Source organism: Chrysochloris asiatica, unplaced genomic scaffold (assembly GCF_000296735.1).
Source record: "Chrysochloris asiatica unplaced genomic scaffold, ChrAsi1.0 scaffold00197, whole genome shotgun sequence".
NCBI classification, from domain to species: Eukaryota; Metazoa; Chordata; class Mammalia; order Afrosoricida; family Chrysochloridae; genus Chrysochloris; species Chrysochloris asiatica.
This window is the reverse complement of record NW_006408715.1, coordinates 1,474,291-1,496,078: the sequence shown is the minus strand read 5'-3', so window position 1 is coordinate 1,496,078 and position 21,788 is coordinate 1,474,291. Positions and strand designations below refer to the sequence as shown.

At 40.1% G+C, this 21,788-nt stretch overlaps 1 protein-coding gene across 1 annotated transcript in view; it reads right to left on the bottom strand.

Annotated features, from left to right (window-relative positions):
• The window catches only part of LOC102836138 (UDP-glucuronic acid decarboxylase 1-like), a 154,978-nt gene that overhangs the window by 60,697 nt on the left and 72,493 nt on the right, over positions 1-21,788 (bottom strand). The window contains exons 5-6 of the mRNA XM_006872447.1: positions 18,658-18,718; positions 11,375-11,555 (exon numbers count right to left, since the gene is read on the bottom strand). Of these exons, the coding sequence (XP_006872509.1) occupies positions 11,375-11,555; positions 18,658-18,718 (242 nt within the window). The remainder of the gene's footprint in view (positions 1-11,374; positions 11,556-18,657; positions 18,719-21,788) is intronic.

Sequence of the window (21,788 nt, the reverse complement as noted above, 5' to 3'; positions counted from 1 at the left end):
GTCCGAAGAGACCAGTCACTGGAGAAGGATATCATGTTTGGTAAGGTGGAGGGTCAGAGGAAGACCCCCAGCAAGATGGAGTGGCCAAGTGGCAGCATCAATGGACTCAATCGTGGCAACAATAGTGAGGCTGGCCCAGGATTGGTCACTGTTTCATTCTGCTGTGCATAGGGTTGCTATGAGTCGGCACCAACTCAATAGCACGTAACAAAAATAATAACAACTTATCAGCTGGACACTTCATTGGAGAAGAGCATCATTCTTGGTAAAGTAGAGGGTCAGCAACAAAGAGGAATATCCCCAATACAATGGGGATGAAATGACAGCAGCAGTGGGCTCAAGTGTAACAAGAGTTGGGGATGGCAGTGTTTCGCTCTGCTGTTCACAGGGTGGCTATGAATCGGAGAGACTCGACAGCACCTAATAACAACAAGATGGAGCTACTTCAAGTTTCTCAAAAACAGTGTGAGTCAATTTGTATGGGCTGTGATCTTAGAAAAACAAACGGTCAACATGTTTTTATAAATAATACAATCCTAAGTATACATTCTTTTTTTTTAAGTTTTTATTGTGAATTAAGTGACAGTTTACATGGGAAAACATTAGCTTTACATTCATCCTATCGCATTTCGTTTCATTGCAATGATTACAATCTGCTGCATGCATCATCAAACAACCAAAGGGTACATCCCGCAATCCTGCCCTCCAGCCGTTAGCACACAGACCCTCTCCCAACCTGAGTCCAGAGTCCCCAGCCACTCCATATCTCCACGTCATCATCTCTGCCTCCATCTCTGGTGTCACGCTTCTCTGAATAGGGTCCTGCACTCCGCTCTTCTCCCTTGATGGTACAAGGGACCTCCTCTCCTGGGCTGCAAAATCAACCACTTACATTTCCAACACTCACAGTCAGTCCTGATAGCAATTATTCACTACTGAACCACAAGAGTCTTATCCCCACCTCCTTTCATCAGCTCCGTCCAGACAGGTTGAAAACCACTCAGTGGAGATTCTACCTAGTACCTAGTACCCTCTGGAATTAGGTTCCCTCTTGAAAGCTTGTAAGCCAGTCACTTCTCGTCCCTGTAGCCCCCCATTTTGGGTATCCAATATCGAAGTTGCCCATCCCTGTCAACTCTGTGTACCAAAAGGGTGGGAACGATCGTCACTGTAAAGATTTGTTCCCTGTTTTGCACTACTACATCCATAAGTATAGGTCAAGTTCATAAAATTGTAGCGGATTACTCTTTTTTTCCTCTTCTTTCTTCCTCTAGTCGAGTTCTGATCACCCAGCCATTGAAGCCTTGTCTCCTTTGCAAATGTTCAAATCCTGGCTTTCTTCTTCCAAGCTCAATTCCAATGTCTGTTTATATGGGAAGCCCCTGGTCGGTCATAAGGAGTCACTCCCACAAGTTGCTGCCAGAACCTCATCAACAAAGACTTCATTCTGCCTAGTAAAGTGATTCATATACACATCTGCTTCACTACAAGATAAACTCACTGAGCATAAGAAGCAAGCCTCTTTCTTCATAGTGATTTTCCAAAGCGCTGCACTCCATGGGGCGGGCGGGCAGTGCTCCTTAAAGAGGCGACCTGCCTGACCTGACCTGCCTCAGTCATCTCCGAGTGTGTGCAGATGTGATTCTCCAGGCACCGGTATGAACTACTGCATCTGAATCTCTAAGTGAGCTTCTTGTTAAGTGCCAACGAGTTGGTTCTGACTCATACTGACCTTGTGTAGGGTTCCAAGTAGTGTCTGCTAAGTTTGAACCTCCAACCTTGTGTTTGAAACCAACCTTGCTGTCAATTGCTTATCCTACATTGCCACAAAATCTGCATAAACAACAAATACCCCTAATAAGGTGCTTTAGTAAGGTCCAGCCTGGGAAGAGAGCTCAGTAAAAGTCAGCCAAGTGAAGAAATGAAGAAGCTGAACCTTTTTTTACCCAAAGACTATTCTGCCTGCCCTCACCCCTTTTTAAAAACCCACTTGACAGTTTGATCTTACTCCTTCTCCCTGACCCAACTACACTGAAAAGACTGTTCCAGAAAACTACTTCTTAACGTTTATTTAAGTAGCAACTCTGCTGCATCCTATTTAAGATGAACTTGTCAACATTGTGAAGAGTTGTCAACAGCCCCTCTTCTCCTACTATCATGCGTTCTGTCTGTGACATTGACAAATCACCAGTCATAATGACAATTAGTACAGCTCTTGCCTAAAATGGACATTACAACATTGTCTGCTGATTTAACTCATCTGGTAAGGAATTCGGCAGAGGACGGAAAGGGAAGAAACTTCAGAATAAGCATAAAATAATCAGCCATGAAAGGTGGTATGTAAATACTCTGTAAAGCTAGTTAACAAGCCGTTCTGGAATGTCAATGAAGTTAACCCTTAAAGCCAGAAAGAGAAATGCTTTAAGCCTGCCAGCTGCACAGTTCAAAGCTTACCCAAATGAGCACAGCGTTGGAAATTTTACACTGGGGGTGGAAAGAGGGGGGAAAGGCAAGGAGAGAAAGGCAAACCCATTCATCTGCTGGCTATGTGTCACTCAATGCTCAGCGCCAAGTGAACTGCCTGTAACCCTTTAACATTTACAAGGGCCATGTGCTCAGCTAACAAAACCATTTAGAAATAAGTTTAAAAGTTCACATGAATTATCAAGGAAATGAAAGCTAGCTAGTTCTCCTCTCCACCACCGCAATTTCACATAATTCCCTAAAATAGATGCAAAACAGCATCCCTCCCAGAAGATAGACATGCTATTTTTGTACTACAAATTCAGAAAAGTGAAAATCCAACTAGTACCTAACCACAAATGAACTTCTTATGTGCTCTTCTGTTTTTTGAAGGTTCCCAGGTAATGTAAACAGTTAACAGTCTCAGCTGCTAACAGGAAGGTGAGAGGCTGGAGGAGTTCACCTTGAAAGGCCTGGAGATGTACTTCTGAAAACCTCTGGAGAACAGTTCTCTTCTGACACACCAGGATCGCCACGAATTGGCAACTGGTTTTTGTTTTGTTGGTTTTTATGGTGAACTTCACTATGCCTGAAGTCCATGTAAATGAGACACAAACATGGAAGACATAGAAAAATGTGTAGAGATTGAACAGCTTTTAGGATCACATAAATCTACTGTTCAGTATCAATAATACCAAAAGAAGAAGAATTAAAAAAAAAAAAGACACACAACCCAACAACCCAATGTTATCTCCTACCATGGAGAAAATTCACATAAAAATCCCACTGATTTTTGTTTTATTCAGTTTTTAACATAGCCTAGTTTCCAACTTACTGCTTTGTTCTACGCGCCGCATCCTCCTGAATTTCCAGGAGGTTACAAACTGGGTTACGAACTGGGCTACTAACCTCAGGGTCAGCAGTTTGAAACGACTAGGTGTTCCGTGGGAGAAAGATGAGGCTTTCTTTCAGCTCCCGTAAAGATTTACAGCCTTGGAAACTCTGTACAGGGTCGCTATGAGTTGGAACAGACTCCATGGTACTTAACAACAACAACAAATGTGGAGTCATGGTGTGGTGCTGTGGGTTAAAGTCGGTTGGAACTTCAAGATGAATGGTTCAAGCTCACCTCAGAAACCCTAAACATGGCCACTATGGGTCGGAACCAACTCAACAGAACTTAACAACGTCTAATTAGGAGTCCTATTGTGGCCCTGTAGGTAGGATAAAGTACTGGATCGCAAGACCAGTGGTTCAAACGCACCAGCCGTTTCTCGGAAACTCGATAAAGGGTCACTTAACAACAACAAAAGGTCAAGTTAAGCACTCCTACCTTGAAATTGAAGACTATGAGAAAAATTAAAACTAAGATAAAGGTTTGCTTCTTTCTATGACGTCGCATGTTTATTTAGCATACAATGCAATCATGAAGATTATCACTACAGATTCTGTTTCTCTAAGTCCAAGTCAGAGACCAAGCTCACAGACTACTAACAAGATGTCACTTTCTACAACACGGAATGTCACAACACTGCCCAATCCTTTACCTCGACACCAGTATTTCTGATGAGAAACAGGAAGATGAAGAACTTTTCAAAGAGAAAAAAAGACCATATTTCTCTTGGCAGAAAAAAGTAGTAAGTGGGATTCTGCCTTGATTTCATATCAAATTATGTTTGCTTAATGCAAAGGTACATGCCGGAGGTCTGGCTTGGACCCCAGGGACCACAGACTACCTTTCAGCGTTGCCAACCTTCCAATTTCCTGTACACCAGGAGCCAAACCCACACAACTCCTGAAAATACTGATGGGTTCACTCATGATTACCATCACAGCGAGCAAACATTTACAATGCCCGGAGCTTCTCTTTAGAAAGCTCCTACAGCCCCAACGTAAACAGAGCAGGGATCACTGCGCTCTGCAGCCTCTGCTTCTTATGTTTATATTTGCAATGTAAACTGTAAGTTGAGAAAGACATTTCGGTAATTCAACAAAAATACCTTAATCAGAGTAGAGCACCTCAACATCTATATAAATATGGACCGTATACCCATGACATGGAGCCCTGGTGCGGCGCTGTGGGTTAATGCTCCAGACTGCAAAGCTGTTTGAACTGTAAAAGTCGACGGTTCAAGCTCACCAGTCGCTCTTCAGAAACCCTATGAATCGGAACCAACTCAACGATACTTAACAACAACAACCCACGACAAACATCATTTCCATCCCACCTTGCCTGGCCAACTCCAAGGTGTCTGAGTGCCAACAGCCCCAACCTCTCCTGGGTTCTCTCCCTGGGTGTCTGTCCCTCCTGGCTTTTCATGGATGTAAGTATCTGGATTTAAAGTGCCCTGGTTTCCTCACCTATGAATAAGGATAATAACTGCCAATCTCTATTGTGAGAACTGAATCTGTTAATCATATAAACCGATTAGATCAGAGCCTGGGATATGCTAAGTGTTCCCAGAGTGTGAGTTACTGACATTTTTTGTGTGTTTATTTTCCTGGATTTTTTTCTCTACTATTACTCCAAGTCCCAGATATGTGGCTCTCTCTGATAGCCTACCTCTGTTTCTTCAAAATGCCTGTTTAAACAGACAGTGGGATGGCTTTTGAGGAGGTATGGGCTCTATCTATCAGGAGCCTACATGTGTATCGTAGGGTAATAATGACACAGACACAGACTGGTATGGGACTGCTTTCTGAAGCTAAGTTTATGATGGTCCCAAACCATAAACAAAATAAATGTCCAAGATCCAAGAATAATGAAATAAGTTATAGTCTACTGGGGAATTCCTAATAAAATAATGTTGAAGGAAAAAAATGTTTTTGTATAGAAACCTAAGAGCCTCACAAGACCACTGGGAAACAATCAGTGGGAAAAAAGGAGACGCAGAGCAATATATACAATGTGTTGCTTTCTCTGTAAAAAGAGCAAATTATGAATGTCTATTTGTATTAGCTGGTACACATTTCAAACCCAGAAGAGAACAGAGAAATCATTAACAGTAGCTTCCTGCAGGGCAAGTGGAGACACAGGAAAACAGGGATATAAAAGACAGAGGCAGGAGGGAGACTTATCATAAACAGTCTCTTTTTTTATCTTTTAAAGAAATCTGAATAAAGCAACTGTTCAAGTGTGAGTCAAAAAGTATTGCTACTAGGGTTCCAGTTCATACATGAATGGATTTATTTCAAACAAAGTGTGTTGAAACATGTCTGTGTGGATGGCTGCAGACACGTTTTCTCCTCAGAGGTACACCTGTCTTACTCCTTAGGGGACATTCAGAAAAAAGGTCGAATCAAAACAGTGGCTTCCAAGAGCATCTGCTGGGCCAGTTCAATTCAAAGCAGAGAAGTCAGCTCAGAAGATTATTTTGTTGTAGTTGTTAAATGTTGTCGAGTCAGTTCCAACTCATAGGTACTATTTCCGAGGAGCAGCTGGTGGGTTTGAACCACCAACCTTGTGGTTAGAAGACCAGTGCTTACCCAATGACACCACACCAAAAGATTATGCTGACTGTTTTTTGGATCCCAAAAGTGTATTCTTACATTTTCTCAAAGGACAAAGGACAATCACAGAGACTTATTATGAAGTCCAAGGTCACTATGAGTCAGAACTGACTCCATGACATTTACCAACAACAACAAAATGGAAAACTGCATTGGTGAATAAAAGGGCAGGAAGATTGTACCGAGGAGCTGTGGTGTGGTGGTTTTTTTTTCCCTATTACAACAATGCACCTGCCGCTCATTCTTCAAGGTTAGCAAGGGCCAACAGATGAGAATTTCACTGGGAAACCTTACCTTCTCCACCCTACAATCCTGATCTTGCCCCTTCAGACCTGTTTTTGTTCCCCAAACTCAAAGAACTCTGAAAAGGAACATGATGTGAGTCCTCGAGAATGCTGAAATTGCCATTTTGAAGTGGTACAAATCAAATAGAACAGAATTCCTTACGGAAAGGTTAAAGAGAGAAAAAGATGGTCTTCAGAAGTGTACAGACTAGATGGGGAGCAGATGTCAAGAAACAATAGCTTCACATTTTGATATTTTGATTTAATAGGGGCTTCTGTGATGTTGTAGCAGTATTTCTTTATTTATCCTCAGTTTGCCTATTCAACGTGTTTTTTGTCTTTTCAGAAAGCAATTACATTTAGAAAAATGATTGGAGATTAATATCAAAAGGTTACACATTTAGATAAGAGAACTAGGAAAACATTTCTATTTTTAAAAAATACTTTCTAAATTTTCTTCAACAACTATGAGTTACTGTTATGTTTAGAGTATCTTTTGAAAGGAAAAGAATTTAAGATTCCTTCTACTTCATTCTTTATCAAACAAATAAGCAAAGAATCTAATGCTTTTTCTCTTAATCAAATGAACATAACCAGTTACTGTCGCCATCAACGCCGACTCATGACAACCCCATGTGTGTCAGGATGGAACTGTGCCCCCGTACGGTTTCCAAAAATAGAGCCCCCAAAGCCTTTCTTCTGGGTAGACTCGAATCTTCAAACTTTGGGTTAGAAGTCAAACACGTTAACTGTTTGTACCACGCAGAGACTCCAAATAAGAACATAAGCTCAATTAAACTGTTTCCTTCATACACCACACTTTATCCATTCAATGGGCATCCTATTACCTGAGTACTTAGCCTTAATTCTAAAAACCCTTCAAGAATCACTGCTTCATGTTCTGTGCTTTATCAATTCTTGTCTACAAGAGTACATGGAACCTCCTCCCTCCAGAGGTCCTGGTTTCTCAGCAGAGGTCCCCACTGGCCAAGCAGTCACCCCCAACCCTCTGAACAGCCGCCCCAATGCTGCAGCTCCAACGTAACCTTCTTGATGGATCTGCCATTTCACTCACCTGCTAACCCCAAATCTGCTTCTCAGAAATTTTGCACTACCCGTATCAGATGGGTTGGGAGAATAATTAACTTTACTCTTTCAATAGCTAAGTGTTTTGAAGGGTAGATTCAACATCTCATGTGGAAATGCTTTAGTCAGTAAAATCCAGAGTTCTTTTGAAAAGCAATATAACACTAACAATAAGTTATTTTAATGAGTACTTAAGGTTAGGTCTTTCCAATGCAATAATATCTATTCTCTACACTTAAACTCAAACAATGCAGAGTCCCCACATAACTCCTACAATTTTTGTGTGTGGTTCAGATAACTGAACCTCTTGTCTGAATCATTTTAGAATGCCCCTGAATTCTGCTATGCCCTATTCTCAACTTGAGTCTCAGAACATTACAATCCTGCTCTTCTTCAATCCATCCAGCACATTCCGAGTCCAGACAACAGTAGTTGTCAGTTACAAATATAACTTAGAATGATGTGGTCAGTATCTTTGCTTCTGAAACACAACAGGCTGCACTGTGTCACAAAAGTAGATAATCTGTGAAGGAATATCAATGAAACTGCTATGATATTGTCATTATTACAGCATTAACCCAAATAGCTTGTGAGCCCCAGAAAAATAAACCAAAATATTTCTCAAAGTTAAGGCCATTCCTGCTATTGTGTACAGTATAAATAAGAGATAAACGAAAACGTCTTGTATTAGATAAAATCTAAAAAGACATTAAGAAATAGTTATGCATAAAACTGCCAGCTGTATATATTCTGCAGGGGTAATTTTACACTCTTAACAAGCAAAAAAAAAAAAAAAAAAGGCCAGGTGTGGCACTGGAGGGTACGCACTGACCATAAGGTTGGCTAAACTCACCAGCTGCTCCTTAGAAATCCCTATACAGGGTCGCTATGAGTCGGAACCGACTCGAGGGCACTTAACAGACAAAAAAACAAAACTACCTTATCACATAAACAGGACACGTTAACTTGCTCATAACTGCTAGCAGACTGGACTACATACTATATTGTTGTTAAGTGCCATCAAGTCAATTCCAACTCAAGCAACCCTATACAGGGTTCCTGAGGCTTTAAATCTTTCTGGGAAGAGAAAGCTTCATCTTTCTATTGATAGAATGGCTGGAGGGCTCACACCACTGCCCTTCTGGTTGGCAGTTCAGTGCTTATTGTCCATACTATATACCATACGGTAATCTCATTTAGAATAAGCACAGGCTGTAAAATTCAGTTAGGGAGAAAGCTACAGCTTAAGTGCATTGTTTCTACCACTGCACTGCAAAGTTCAAAGCATTCACATTGAGAAAAGAATGAAACAAAATGATACCATCCTCTGTGAGACAATGCAAAATGACAGGAAATTAATTTCACCAAACCCATGTTTTGGTCTGATTTATGAGGGGGATATTGGGGGACTGACACCTTAAAAAGCCCAACAGCACCATGGCAGGGAATCAAATGATACACTTCTCAAATAAAGAAGTTTAGAGTCAATTGTGCACTGTCGGGATGGGGGATTGGGCAGCAGAACTCAACACTATGGTAGACAGCGGCACTGGAGGAGAAGGCTAGGAACTTTAAGCAACATGGGTAGAGAAATGTCTTATGCTCTCCCAACAAGAAAGTGATTTGTAGGAATTTACCACTCTGGGCCAAGATCAAAAGTATTGATCATTTACTATGTAGCTATTCAGGGTGTGTTCTGTGTGTGTATAACTCCTACCCAATCTATAGGACCCTGTATAATAGGGTTTCCAAGAAGTGGTTGCCGACATCGTGGTTCAAACCGATCTTGCAGTCCAGCCCAGTAACCCACACCAGGACTCCATTCAATCTATATCCAAAAGCAATGAAAATGGTCTACAGCAGCTATTAAGTGTCAAAGATAATAGTAAGCACTGATAAATTTCTTACTAATTTCCCAATTTTACTAAATTTTGGTATCCTTTTGGTACTTAAGGTATCATGTAGGGAGTATTCTCCAAATTGACTGGGCACTGTGCTAAACACTTACATAAATTTCCTACAGCTGCCCTAACAAATTACAAGCATTGAGATTTAAAGGTTGTTCATTAATTAGTTCACAGTTCAATCTATCAAAAACCCAGGGGTGGCCTGGCAGCTTGGTTTTCTGCTCCCACTCTCCCAAGACTGAAACCAAATCAGGGACCAGGCTGCACCCCTTTCATCTAGACATAAACTCGAGTCCAAACTCATTTGGGTTGTTGGCAGAATTCAGTTCCATATGGCTGTAGGACTGAGGCCTTGTTTGCTCACTGGCTGTCATCTGGTCATTCTCAGATTCTAGAGGCTGCCTGCTTTCTCCAATTCGCATCCCCCTCCAAGCCACAACCTCTGTGACATCTCCTCCCGTGCATCATTCTGAGGAAATCTCTTTAACTCTCCTCCTCCTGATTTAAAGGACCCATGTGATTACAAGCATCCCTCCCAGGCAATACAGGATTATCCATGTATCTTAAGTTCAGCTGATTTATAACTTTAATTGCATCAGCCAAACCCCTTCACGTCTCCCATAGAGCGACTGGTAGATTCGAACTGCTGACCTTGCAGTTAGCTCATAATCCACTATGCTGATTGAATAAACCCAAGCATATCCTCAGACAACAAAATACTACTCAGTCACTAAACTGGGGCTTGCAGACATTTTTTAATGACATGGGAATATATTTGCAACAAGAAAGGCAATGGTATATTATAATAGCTTTGGCATCAGACAATGTGAGGCTGAATTCTCCAACTCATAGTGATGCTCAAGGACTGCCCCAGAGTAGAAATGCCCTGTAAGATTTTTTCAAATTGGCTCAGATCTTTAAGAAGCAGATGCCTTATCTTCCTCCCGTGGAGTGGGTAGTGGGCTCAAATCACTGACCTCTCAGTTAGCAACCAAGTGCTTAACCACTGCTCCACCAGGTGACCTCTCAGTTAGCAACCAAGTGCTTAACCACTGCTCCACCAGGGCTCCTTTATGAGCCTTTTTAAAAAAACAAAAAAACCCTACAGTCATCAAGTCAATTCTGACTTCTTCTTGTTATTGTTGTTAAGTGCCTTCGAGTTGGTTCCGACTCATAGCAACCCTATATAGGGTTTCTGGGGAGCAGCTGGTGAGCTTGAGCTGCCGACCTTGCAGTTCAAACAGCTCTGTAGTGTGGCGCATTAACCCACAGTGCCACACCAGGACTCTGTAATTCTGACTCATAGTGACCCGATATAGGATTTCATAAATTGTATATCTTTATGGGAGCAAAAAGACTCATCTTAATCCTGCTGAGGAGGCTGGTGGGTTTGAACTGCCAACCTTGCAATCATCAGTTCAGTGCTTACTCTCCAGTGCCAGCCACTAGGGCTCCTTTATGAGCCAAGGCAACCTACCAATCAAGCATCTGAAGGCAACTCCCATCAGTACACCTTAAACCTTATCAGAGAAGACATTTTATGTCCCAAACTCCCAAATTATAATTCCTTTGAACTGGCGGCAATGTTAAGTGAAATGTGACTAAATATTAATTCAACATTCCAAGCTGGCTAATAATCTATAAGGAGCTAAAAGTAATTCCTTGCAAGTGAGATAGGCTTCAGAATTGACAATCAATAGGGATGTGTACTACATGAGTCCTACTTCAACAGGTCCATAGATTTCAGAATCCAAAGGGCCAAGTAACAGCAAAGATAAGACACTTACAAAATCTATGTTGCTGTTGTTAAGTGCCATTGAGTCCATTCCAACTCACAGCGACTCTGTATAGGGTTTCCAAGAAGCAGCTGGTGGGTTTGAACCACTGCCCTTTAGGTTCAAACTAACCTTGCAGATCAGCACATTAACTCATAGCGCCCACACACTTTATTACAGAAACTTGGAGAGTGTTTTTAAGACACTAAGACCATTCCCCCAAAGAAAGCACAAAACAAAGCTAAACATGGCTGATTCCAATGGCTTACCTTTGAAAATCCCGCTGCTCAAGCAGGCTACCCATGAAAGTTCAAACTAACAATCATTCACTATTTCCATGTTCACTCACCTTCAATGTAGAGAGGTTCTACAACATCATGGTTAATGAGTTCAAAATTTTCGTGGCCAATCCAGTGCTCCACATTTCTCTTTCTGCCTGTGAAGAAGTTGTCCACCACTGTCACCTCGTGGCCATCCATCATTAGTTTGTCTGTTAGGTGAGAACCCACAAACCCTGCACCTCCAGTGATCTGCAGTAGGTCAGTGTGTGTACAACAGTCCCAGAAAAAAAAAAAAAAAAAAACACAAGAAGACACAATGAAGGCAGACTTCACAGTTTTATCTTTGGTGCAGCTACACTTAAAATTTGGGAGTAGGGAAAGGAAGAAAGACAAAACGGCTTACAAAAGTAGTATCTTTATTTTTACTCCAGAGCAATGAATCATACTATCTCCAAGCTTATTTACAAAACAAAACAAAGAACCATTGGTGTCTAGTAGATTTTAATCAGTAACTTCCCTACAGGACAGAGGAGAATTGTCTCAGAGGGTTTCAAAGGCTACAGGAGACCTGGTAGTGCTGTGGGTTAGGCATTGGACTGCTAACCGCAAAGTTGGTGTCTGTTCAGACCCATGAGCCACTCCAGGAGAAAGATGAAACTGTCTTCTCCCATAAGGATTTACCGTCTTGGAAACCCTATATAGAATCACTACGAGTCGGAATTGACTCAATGGCAGTGGGTCCGGGTTTTTTGGTTTTAATCTTTATGGAAGCAGACTGCCACAGCTTTCTCCCAAGGAACAGCAGGAGAATTCAAATCGCTGACCTTTTGGTCGGCAGCCAAGTGCTTTAACTTCTGCGCCACCAGGGCTCCTTTCAAACTTCTGACCAACCTAAAAATTAACACTTACACTCAGTGAATAATACAGAAAACATAGTACTTATGAAGTACTCAGAACATTTTCTCTGATACAACACTGAAAAATATTATTCGTTTTATTGTATAATGGATGTGATGTGTTGAAAAGTATTTAAATAGTTCTAATATGGTGTGGCGCTGTGGGCTGATGCACCAGACTTCAAAGCCGTTTGAACTTCAAGGTCAGCAGTTCAAACTCACCAGCTGCTCTTCGGAAACCCTATAGAGGGTCGCTATGGGTTGGAATTGACTCCACAGCATTAAACAACAACAACAACATTGGTAAAGTTGAGAATTACTTTAAAAAAAAAATAGTAAGTACAGACTTCGTGACCTACCAAAAGTTTATGTGATATTTAAACCGGGCTCAAAAATGTCACAAAAAATAGTTGCCTTTCATATTGTTTATGCGAACAAGTTAATACAGCATGGGCGGATGATTGAATTCTCAGTGTGATTAATGCCTGAACAGAAACGGAAACATTATATAGTGAGAACTTGTAAGCAGGAATTCAGCAAAAGCATGTCTCCAAAACCTTAAACTACAACAAGTGTGAAAAGGCAATTATGTCTTTATAAAATAAAAAAGATTTTATCCAAATGATACAGTGTAATTGGAAGAGGCTAGAGTAAGAAGTACGAAGCTCTGGTGGCATAACACATTACACAAGGTCAGCAGTTCAAATCCACCTGTTGCTCTGAAGGAGACCAATGAGGTTTTCTGTTCCCATAAAGATCCAGAGGGTCACTATAAGTTGGAAGCAACTGAACGGCATAGACACACCACCACCACCAGATAAAAAGTGCTTCATTTTCAGAGAAGGACACTGCAAGTAGGAAAGAAAAGAATACCCCACAGAAAACACAATTTGGAGTCCTGGTGTGGCACTGTAGGATAAGTACTGAACTGCTAACTGCTAACCAGATTGACAGTTCAAACATGCAACCCACTCCTTGGAAGCCCTATACAAGTCCGCTATGAGTCAGAACTGATTTAATGGCACTTAACAACAACAACAACAACAACACTACCCTCCACTCTAGTTTCCCCCATGTTTCAAACTAAACCAATTGCCAGTAAGGAGAATACCAATTCTTTTAACCCCCACAAAACTCATACAAATCCTTATAGGTCTAGGATTTTAAAACATTTGATTCATCATTAAGTCCTCTATTCAAGTAAAACCTCACAAATAATTGCTATGTTTCTTACAGGTGAAAGCAGATGCCCTGGATAAGGAAGGCTGGGGGCCAGAATAGCAGGCCTACTCCGAAAAGAATTATTCCTCAACCACCAACTAGATAATAGAGGCTTTTATGAAATATTACCAGAATGTGATATAATAATTGAGACAATAAGTCCTGCTAATCAACAACTTTCATTTCGCCTTGGAGTCCTGGAGTGGCGCTGTAGGATAAGCACTGGACTGCTAACCCGCAAGGTCAGTGGTTCAAACCTTCCAGCTGCTCCTTGAAAACCCTACGCAGGGTCACTGAGTCGGAACTGATTCGACGGCACTAACACCACCGACAAATATATTCTTTATTGATAGCACCTTAGATTTTCCAAACGCCCTTTGCATTAGAGATGAGAGACAGGTACCAAAACCAGCTGAGTTTTTATCAAGATCACTGATAATGGTTGAGATCTGCAGCTTCCCTAACACACGTTCTCTCCACTACCTGTCAATTTGCTAGTTCATGTTTTCTCTTTAGACTCCTAACATTTTTATCTGTATAACTGAACAATGACTATGAAAAACTAATTTCCCCCAGAAAAATAACTGATTTCAAATTTGCCTCAATACTAGATCTTAACTCAAGCAGAAGGGTATTTTATTTCATCTTCATTTAATTACATTTTTCCATCTGTTTTAGGTTTTTAATCAGAAAAAGTATCTTTTAAAATAAAACTTTAGGCGCTTTTAATGTAATGCTACAGCTCTATGCAAATGTTACTTAAAATAAGATACTCTGTGTCACTTTAATTTTATCACTGTACCCAAAATACCTAGCTGACAGCTCAGAGCTAGCAGAAATGTTGTACTGAATTATACATGGCTGCCTCCAACCTCTCACTAGTTTTAGTGGTTGCATAAAACTGTTTGAAAGCACACCTAAATCTTGATTTAAACGCACTGAATTGTTTTTCCTGAGTAATTCCCCTTGATCTAAAAGTATATGTGGAGATTCATGCAACATAGCTGGATGATTGTAAATTTTTCTCCTAATCAATTTCAGGCCATTAAGCAAGCATTTAAAATATGAACAGAAACAAAAGTGAAGGAAGCCTAGCACTTAACAAAGCTTCCTCAGAAAAATGAATCACCAAACACAAGCATACCCTGTGAATAGCAAAGAGCTAATACTTAAAAGATAGTAGAAGAAAAGGCTGAAAACCTCTTACAATAAAATAGATGTATTTTTACTGTTTGCTCTTATGTGTGCTAAGGAACAGCTCAAGTGGTCTAGCTCAAGGTCAGCACTGAAACTCAAGACGTTCAGCAAATTAACAAAAAGAATGTCTTTTCAAACAAACCTCTCTATGTTAAGGCTTTAACAAATGCTGACAAAGCTTTAAGTTTTAGCAACAATATATTTGCATGATGGAAGGAGGTACCAAATGTCTCTACAGTGTGGCTTTAACCTTTCAGATGTCTGAAGTCTGAAAAACACCAAGCCCATGTGTTATGGTTATCCGTAAATTGAAACAAAGTCCAGAGCACTCAGCACCCAGAGGATAATCGTCTCACATAATAGTAATGTTTCCAAAGCAGTGCAGGTCATATTTTCTAATCAATCTGATACATGGCAGCAAAGAAACAGAAAAATTATCTTTTTGTCTGCTATCAGCACATTGGCTCAGTAGGATAAGCACCAGATTGCTAACTACAAGGTCAGCAGTTTGAGCTCGCCAACCACTCTGACATGATCTCACATCCAAAAAATAAATAAATAAATAAGGAATACATTTAAAATGTGTAGAACTAGCCAATGTATTCAGTTAGGTTGATAAAAGATCAATTATGACCTCCTCCTCACTTACTGGCTATTGCGTTATCTGACATTTTGCATCTATGACAACATTGAACATATTCTCAATGGTGTAGAGCCTTGACCAGGTCTAGAACGCCCTCTGCAAGCCACCCCAAACAACACAAGAAAGACCCTGAATTAACAGGGCCACATAGAGACAAGTGGTCCATGATACCTTCTCCTGTTCCTCTTTGACATCTTGGACTAGCCGTGGAATGCATGAACCACCATGGAATGACATGAGGTTGTGGGCGGGCTAGGGCCTGAAGGTGCTGGGAAGGTGGGAGGGGAGGAGAGAAGGAAGAAGTCTGTGGGTGAAGAATGAGAAGGCTCAAATCCCTACCTAGAGCAGGTGGCAGGTGGATGATGAACAGAGTCCCCACCCAGGGCTGGCAGTAGGAGGAGCAGGGTACAGACAACATTGGCCCACTACTACCCCAACCCCACAGACTCTATGGTGGTGAGGAAGGGGGACCCACTATACCACATGCATCCCAAGATGTGCTGGGGGCACCCAACAGGCAGTGAGTGGACAGGAAGGGGTACAACCCCTGAGTCTCATATAATACCCACTTTGCATTAACTATCTGGTCTTTGGAACCTAACCATGTGGATAAATGAGGAGTAGGTGTTTATGACCGTCAATTGTATTTCTTTACACTTGCAACATGCAATCCAAAAATGAAATAAGTAAACAATTTCATTTATAATAGCATCAAAAAGAATAAAACACTATGAAATAAAGGTGACAAATTAAGTTCAAAACTTTTACTCTGAAACCACCTCCCCCCAAAAAAAACTATTAAAAGAAACTAACACTCTAAATAAATAAAAACACAACTCATGTTCACAGACTGAAAAACATAATACTATTAAGCTAGCAATACTCCCCAGATGAATCTACAAATAGATTTAATGCAGCCCCTATCAAATGCAGAGCTTTTTTTGAAAAACTTGACAAGCTGATCTAAGATTCATATGCAAATACAAGTGATGCAGAGTAGCCAAAATAAATTTTTTAAAAAAGGAAAGTTGGAAACTACGCTTCCCAATTTCAAACTGACTGCTAATCTCAAAGTTAGCAGTTCCAAACTACCAGCTGTTCCGCATAAGAAAGATGAGGCTTTCTGCCTCCGTAAAGATTTATGGCCTTTGAAACCTTATACAGGATCGCTATGAGTGGGAACTGACTCCACAGTTCATAACCACCACCACATGAAGGCCCAGGAATTAAGACTGGTATAAAGATACAAACAGAGAGAACCTAGAAAATACTTGTATTAATGACCAATTGATTCTTTGACCAAATTGCGAAGACAATTCAATGGAGAATGAATAATAGTCTTTTCAACAAAGGAATCTGAGATAGCCAGATATAGAAATGCAAAAAAAAAAAATTTGGAATTCTACCACACACCATATAAAAACACTAACAAATGATGGATCGCATATATAAATATAAGAACAAAACTATAAAATTTTTAGAAGAAAACATAGAAACACATCTCTGTGGCCTTGAATTAGGCAATGATTTCTTAAATATGATACCAAACACAAGCAACAAAAGAAAAAATTAATTGAACTTCATTAACCTTAAAAATTCTTGTGATTCAAGGGATAAGACAGCCAAGAGAATGGGAGGAAACATTGCTGTTGGTGTTGTTAAGTGCCACTGAGTCAGTTCTGACTCAGCGTCCTGTATGTATAGGGTTTCCAAGGAGCAGCTGGTGAGTTTGAACTGGCAAGTTTGTGGTTCAAACCGATATGCGGTCCAGTGCTTTATCCCACAGCACCACACCAGGTTATCAGAAAAGTGAAAGGACAGCCTAGAGAATGGAAGGAAACATTAGCAAGCAATATAACTGATGAAGAACTTGTATCTAGGACATATAAAAGAACACTTACAATTCAATATAAACAAAGAAAAATAACACAAAAAAGTGGATAAAGTATGAGTGAAACATTTCTCCAAAGAAGATATGGTTCCTGCGGAACGAGTGACCGGTGGGTTTAAAGTGACAACCTTGCAGCTAGCAGCCCAATGCTTAATGCGCTGTGCCACCAGGGTTCCTTAACAGTTAGTACATGATCAAGATTATGAATGGGTAAAATGTTCTATAGAAATACAATGGAATATTATTTCGTAAATAAAGTTGATTATTACAACCTGGATAGACCTTGACAACATTATGCAAGGTGAGAGAAGTCAATTATCAGCGTCCATAGATTGTATGATTCCTGCTACAGGAAACACCCAGAATAACAAATAACACATTAGTGGTTGACTAATGCTTGGAGAAATTGAGGACTGACTGCTTATGTATATGAGATTTCTTTCTAGGTGATGAAAATATTCTAAAATTGATTGTGTTGATGGCTGCACAACTCTGAATATACAAAAACCCTGCATTGTACATTTTAAATGGGTGAATTGCATGTTCTGTAAACTACATCTCAATAGCATAGCTTTTCAAAAGAAAGAATGGAAAAGACGCTAATCTCTTTGTACATACTTTGCTACACAACAGTAAACTCTTACTGGTGAATTTATGCTACTATGTGTAACAAAGAAACTATTAACCAGCAAGTTTATCAAAGTGTTCAGTGAACCAGAAAAGTTAAAATATCATAGCTCAGGAAGACAGTTTCAATATTCCTCAAAAAGTTAAACACAGGGCTACCACATGATCCAGTATTTCCAAACCTAGGAGCACAGCATCCCCAAAATGAAAACACGGTCCATACAAAAACCTATACATGCACATTAAGAGCAGAACTAACTATAAATAACCAAAAATAGAAACAACCCCAAATCTCCAGCAATTCAAAAAAAAAGAAAAAATGGTGTATGTGTATACATACATACAATGAATATTATTCAATTATAAAAAAGTGAATGAAGTTCTGATACATGCTATGGCATGGATGAACCGTGGAAACATGCTCAAAGAAGCCAGACATAAAAGGCCACATATTATATGGTTTTATGTACATGGGAACAGAAAAATCCAGTGACAGAAAGGAGATCAGTTATTTCCAAGAGCTAGAAGTACAATGAGAAGTGACGGTTAATATGTTAATGAGTTAGGGGTTTCCTTCTTGGGAGATAAAAATGTTCTGCTATTCAACTGGGGTACTGTTGTACAATTTTAAAAGTATACTAAAAGCCACTGACTTATATATATACTTTTAGTTGTTATTACGTGCTGTCAAGTTGGTAGAAGCAGTTGGTGTATTTGAACCACCAACCTTGTGGTTAGCAGTCAAGTGCTTATTCAACAGCACCACACCAGGATTATACACTTCAGAGGGGTGAATTTTATGGTATGTGAATTACATTCAACAATAAAAGAATATTTCTTTAATATTAGAAATATTAATCAGATGTGCAAACTTACCAAAATTCGCTTACGGTCCTTTTCTGATAAAAATTTTACTGGCGGGTATTTCTGGGTAAAGCTGTATAACATAAAAAGATTAAATAAAAGTAAATAATCAGACACCTCATGAATGTACATTCTCTATCAACTACCAAAACAAAGGCCAGATCGCTCCTTTAACAACAAAACTAAGTGCAGGAGGAACCAACAAGTACTGGCTACTTGATTTCAGGAACTGTTTTAACTACTCCTTGGTTAGGTGATGATTTGAGATTTTACCCAGGAAAATCTGAGGAAGCAGTACAAGATGAGAGACTACGAGGGATCCTGAAAATGCTGGAAGGAAGAGAGCAGCTAGATAGTTATTGCCCTTAAGCAGGACTGTGTCTCCAAGAGTAAGACAGGAAAACATTAACAAAGCGGCTTTGTTCTTTTCTGTGTATTTTTCACCTTCCATCATGCACCTGGGCAGAACAATTTGGCATCAACACTTCCTGTCTCATGGCCTTCTCTGAAACTATCTTAACATCTTACAATGCCCTCTCAACTCCCCTAAAGGTTTTGTTGTTGTCATTACATGCTCTCAAGTCAGTTCTGACTCATAGCAACCCTATATAAGGTTTCCAAGGAGCAGTTGGTGGATTTGAACCACCAACCTTCTGAATCAAACTGACACTGCAGTCTAATATTTATCCAACAGTTCCAAACCACAATGTATCATATTATTATTAAGTGCCTTAGAGTCAGTTCCAACTCATACGACCCTGTTCAAGGTTTCCAAGGAGCACCTGGTGGTTTTCTACAGCATCATACCAGGACTCCTATTTATTACAGGTCCCCACAATCCACACTGATTTTCCAGAAGTAAGAGCAACATAACTGGTATATAAAACATTAAATGGGAAGATTAGGAATGTCTGTTTTTAAAGCAATCGGGAATAGAAACAAAAATCCTAAAGTAAAATCAAAAGAATTCACTGAATATGTTATGATTTTAACTGGAGAAGTGCAGAACCAGGAGGCACCGTCTCCATCTCCTTCCTGTTCCCTGCATGAACACAGTGTGAGGATACAGAATATATTTCCTTAAGGATTACTGAACTGGACAGAGTATGTCATTTATAGAAGACCCTGAAACAGGTACACAGTTCTCAACTTCTGAAAAGACTGGGAGTGTGCTTGAATTTGAAAAGAAGGGCTTTCTTTTATTATGTAGAAAAATTTCCCTAGTGAGAGCTTCCACAAGCCTACATCAAGTCACTTTTGCAGGCTAGAAAAACAGGTAGGCATATGGGAGAATCCCCCTCATTGTCTGTGTGAGCCCTGAACAAGACACCTGACAGTTCTATAAACCTCAGGCATCCTTCTCTGTCAAGGAAGAGAGCTGCAGCAGCTGTATCCCAGGTTGCTGGAATCAAAGACTGAAGTCTCCCCCATGCAAAGTGCTTAATCAATGTCAGCAAGGCTGCTGTGGAGCAAATGCCTGAGGACGTGAGCACTTTCTGTCAACTCTTTCTACCTGTTCAGCTGGGGAATGGCAAAGTAACCCAGCATTTTCTGCCTGGACCCCTTATACCTGTTCCAATTTCCCTGACTGTCTCTCAGCTCACCACACCCATGACTCGGGCCTTTAGCTCCACAAGTGGGACAACTATGTCTCTTTCCTTCCAGCCCTGACCTTCCTACTTTCTGTTCATCAGCACAACTACTCTTGTAGACTCAACACTTTTTTCCATTAACTGTAGAAGTTCAAGAGACATGAAATTCTCTAAAATCTAAATTATTAGAGAACTTGAGATTACAGATGAACACTAAAAAATGAACTTTTAATTAGGACTAAGATGCATGCATCAGAGGTACTGAATACACCAATTTGGAGACGGAAACAAACTCTATTATTATTAATAACTCAGGATAACACAGGTCTGAAAGTCAAACATTTCCATTTAAGTTGCTGTATGTTCTTTAGTGTTTAATGTATTAAATCTGCTCCTCAGATGATCTCTAAATTCAGGTGGGATATATTCAAGGTCATATTTTGGTTCTCGTGGACTTGTTTCCATTTTCTTCAGCTACAATTTGAATTTGCATATGAGCAATTGATGGTCTGTTCCACAATCTGCCCCTGGCCTTGTTCTGAATAATGATATGGAGTTTTTCCATTGTCTCTTTCCACAGATGTAGTCAATTTGATTTCTATGTATTCCATCTAGCAAGGTCCATGTGTATAGTCGTCTCTTATGCTGTCTAAAGAAGGTATTTGAAATGAACTAATCATTGATTTTGCAAATTCTATCATGAGATCTCCAGAATCATTTCTATCACCAAGGCCATATTTTCCAACTGCTAATATTTCCTCTTGTTACCAACCTTTGTATTCCAATCATCAGTAATGATCATCAATTTCAGATTGAAGTAGGTGGTAGAATTCTTCTATTTCATCCTCACTGGCTTTAGTGGTTGGTGTGGGAATTTGAATAATAGTGGTATTAAATGGACTTCCCTTTAGGTGCATGGATATTATCCTATCACAGACAGCGTTGTACTTCATGACTGATCTGGATATGCTCTTTTTGACAATGAATGCAACACCATTCCTCTTCAATTTGTCATTCTCAGGATAGGAAATCATGTGGATGTCAGATTCAAAATGGCCAATACCAGTCCATTTCAGCTCACTAATGCCTAAGATATCGACGTTTATGCGTTCCACTCCATTTTTGACAATTTCTAATTTTCCAAGATTCATACTTCATATATTCCATGTTCCGATTATTAATGGATGTTTGCAGCTGTTTCTTTTCATTTTGAGTTGTGCCCCATCAGCAAATGAAGGTCCCACAGGTTTTAATCCCACAGGCTTTACTCCATTCACGTTATCACGGTCAACTCAACTTTAAGGAGGCAGCTCCTCCCCAGTCGCACTTTGAATGCCTTCCAACTTGAGGGGCTCATTTTCCGGCACTATATCTGACAAAACACTCTCTGCTATTCATAAGGTTTTTAGTGACTAAACATTCTGAAGTAGTTTGTCACTCCTTCTTCCTATTCTATCTTCATCTGGAGTCTCATCTGAAACCTGTCCACCATGGGTTACCCTGCTATTTAAAATACTGGTGGCATAGCTTCCAGAATCACAGCAACTCACA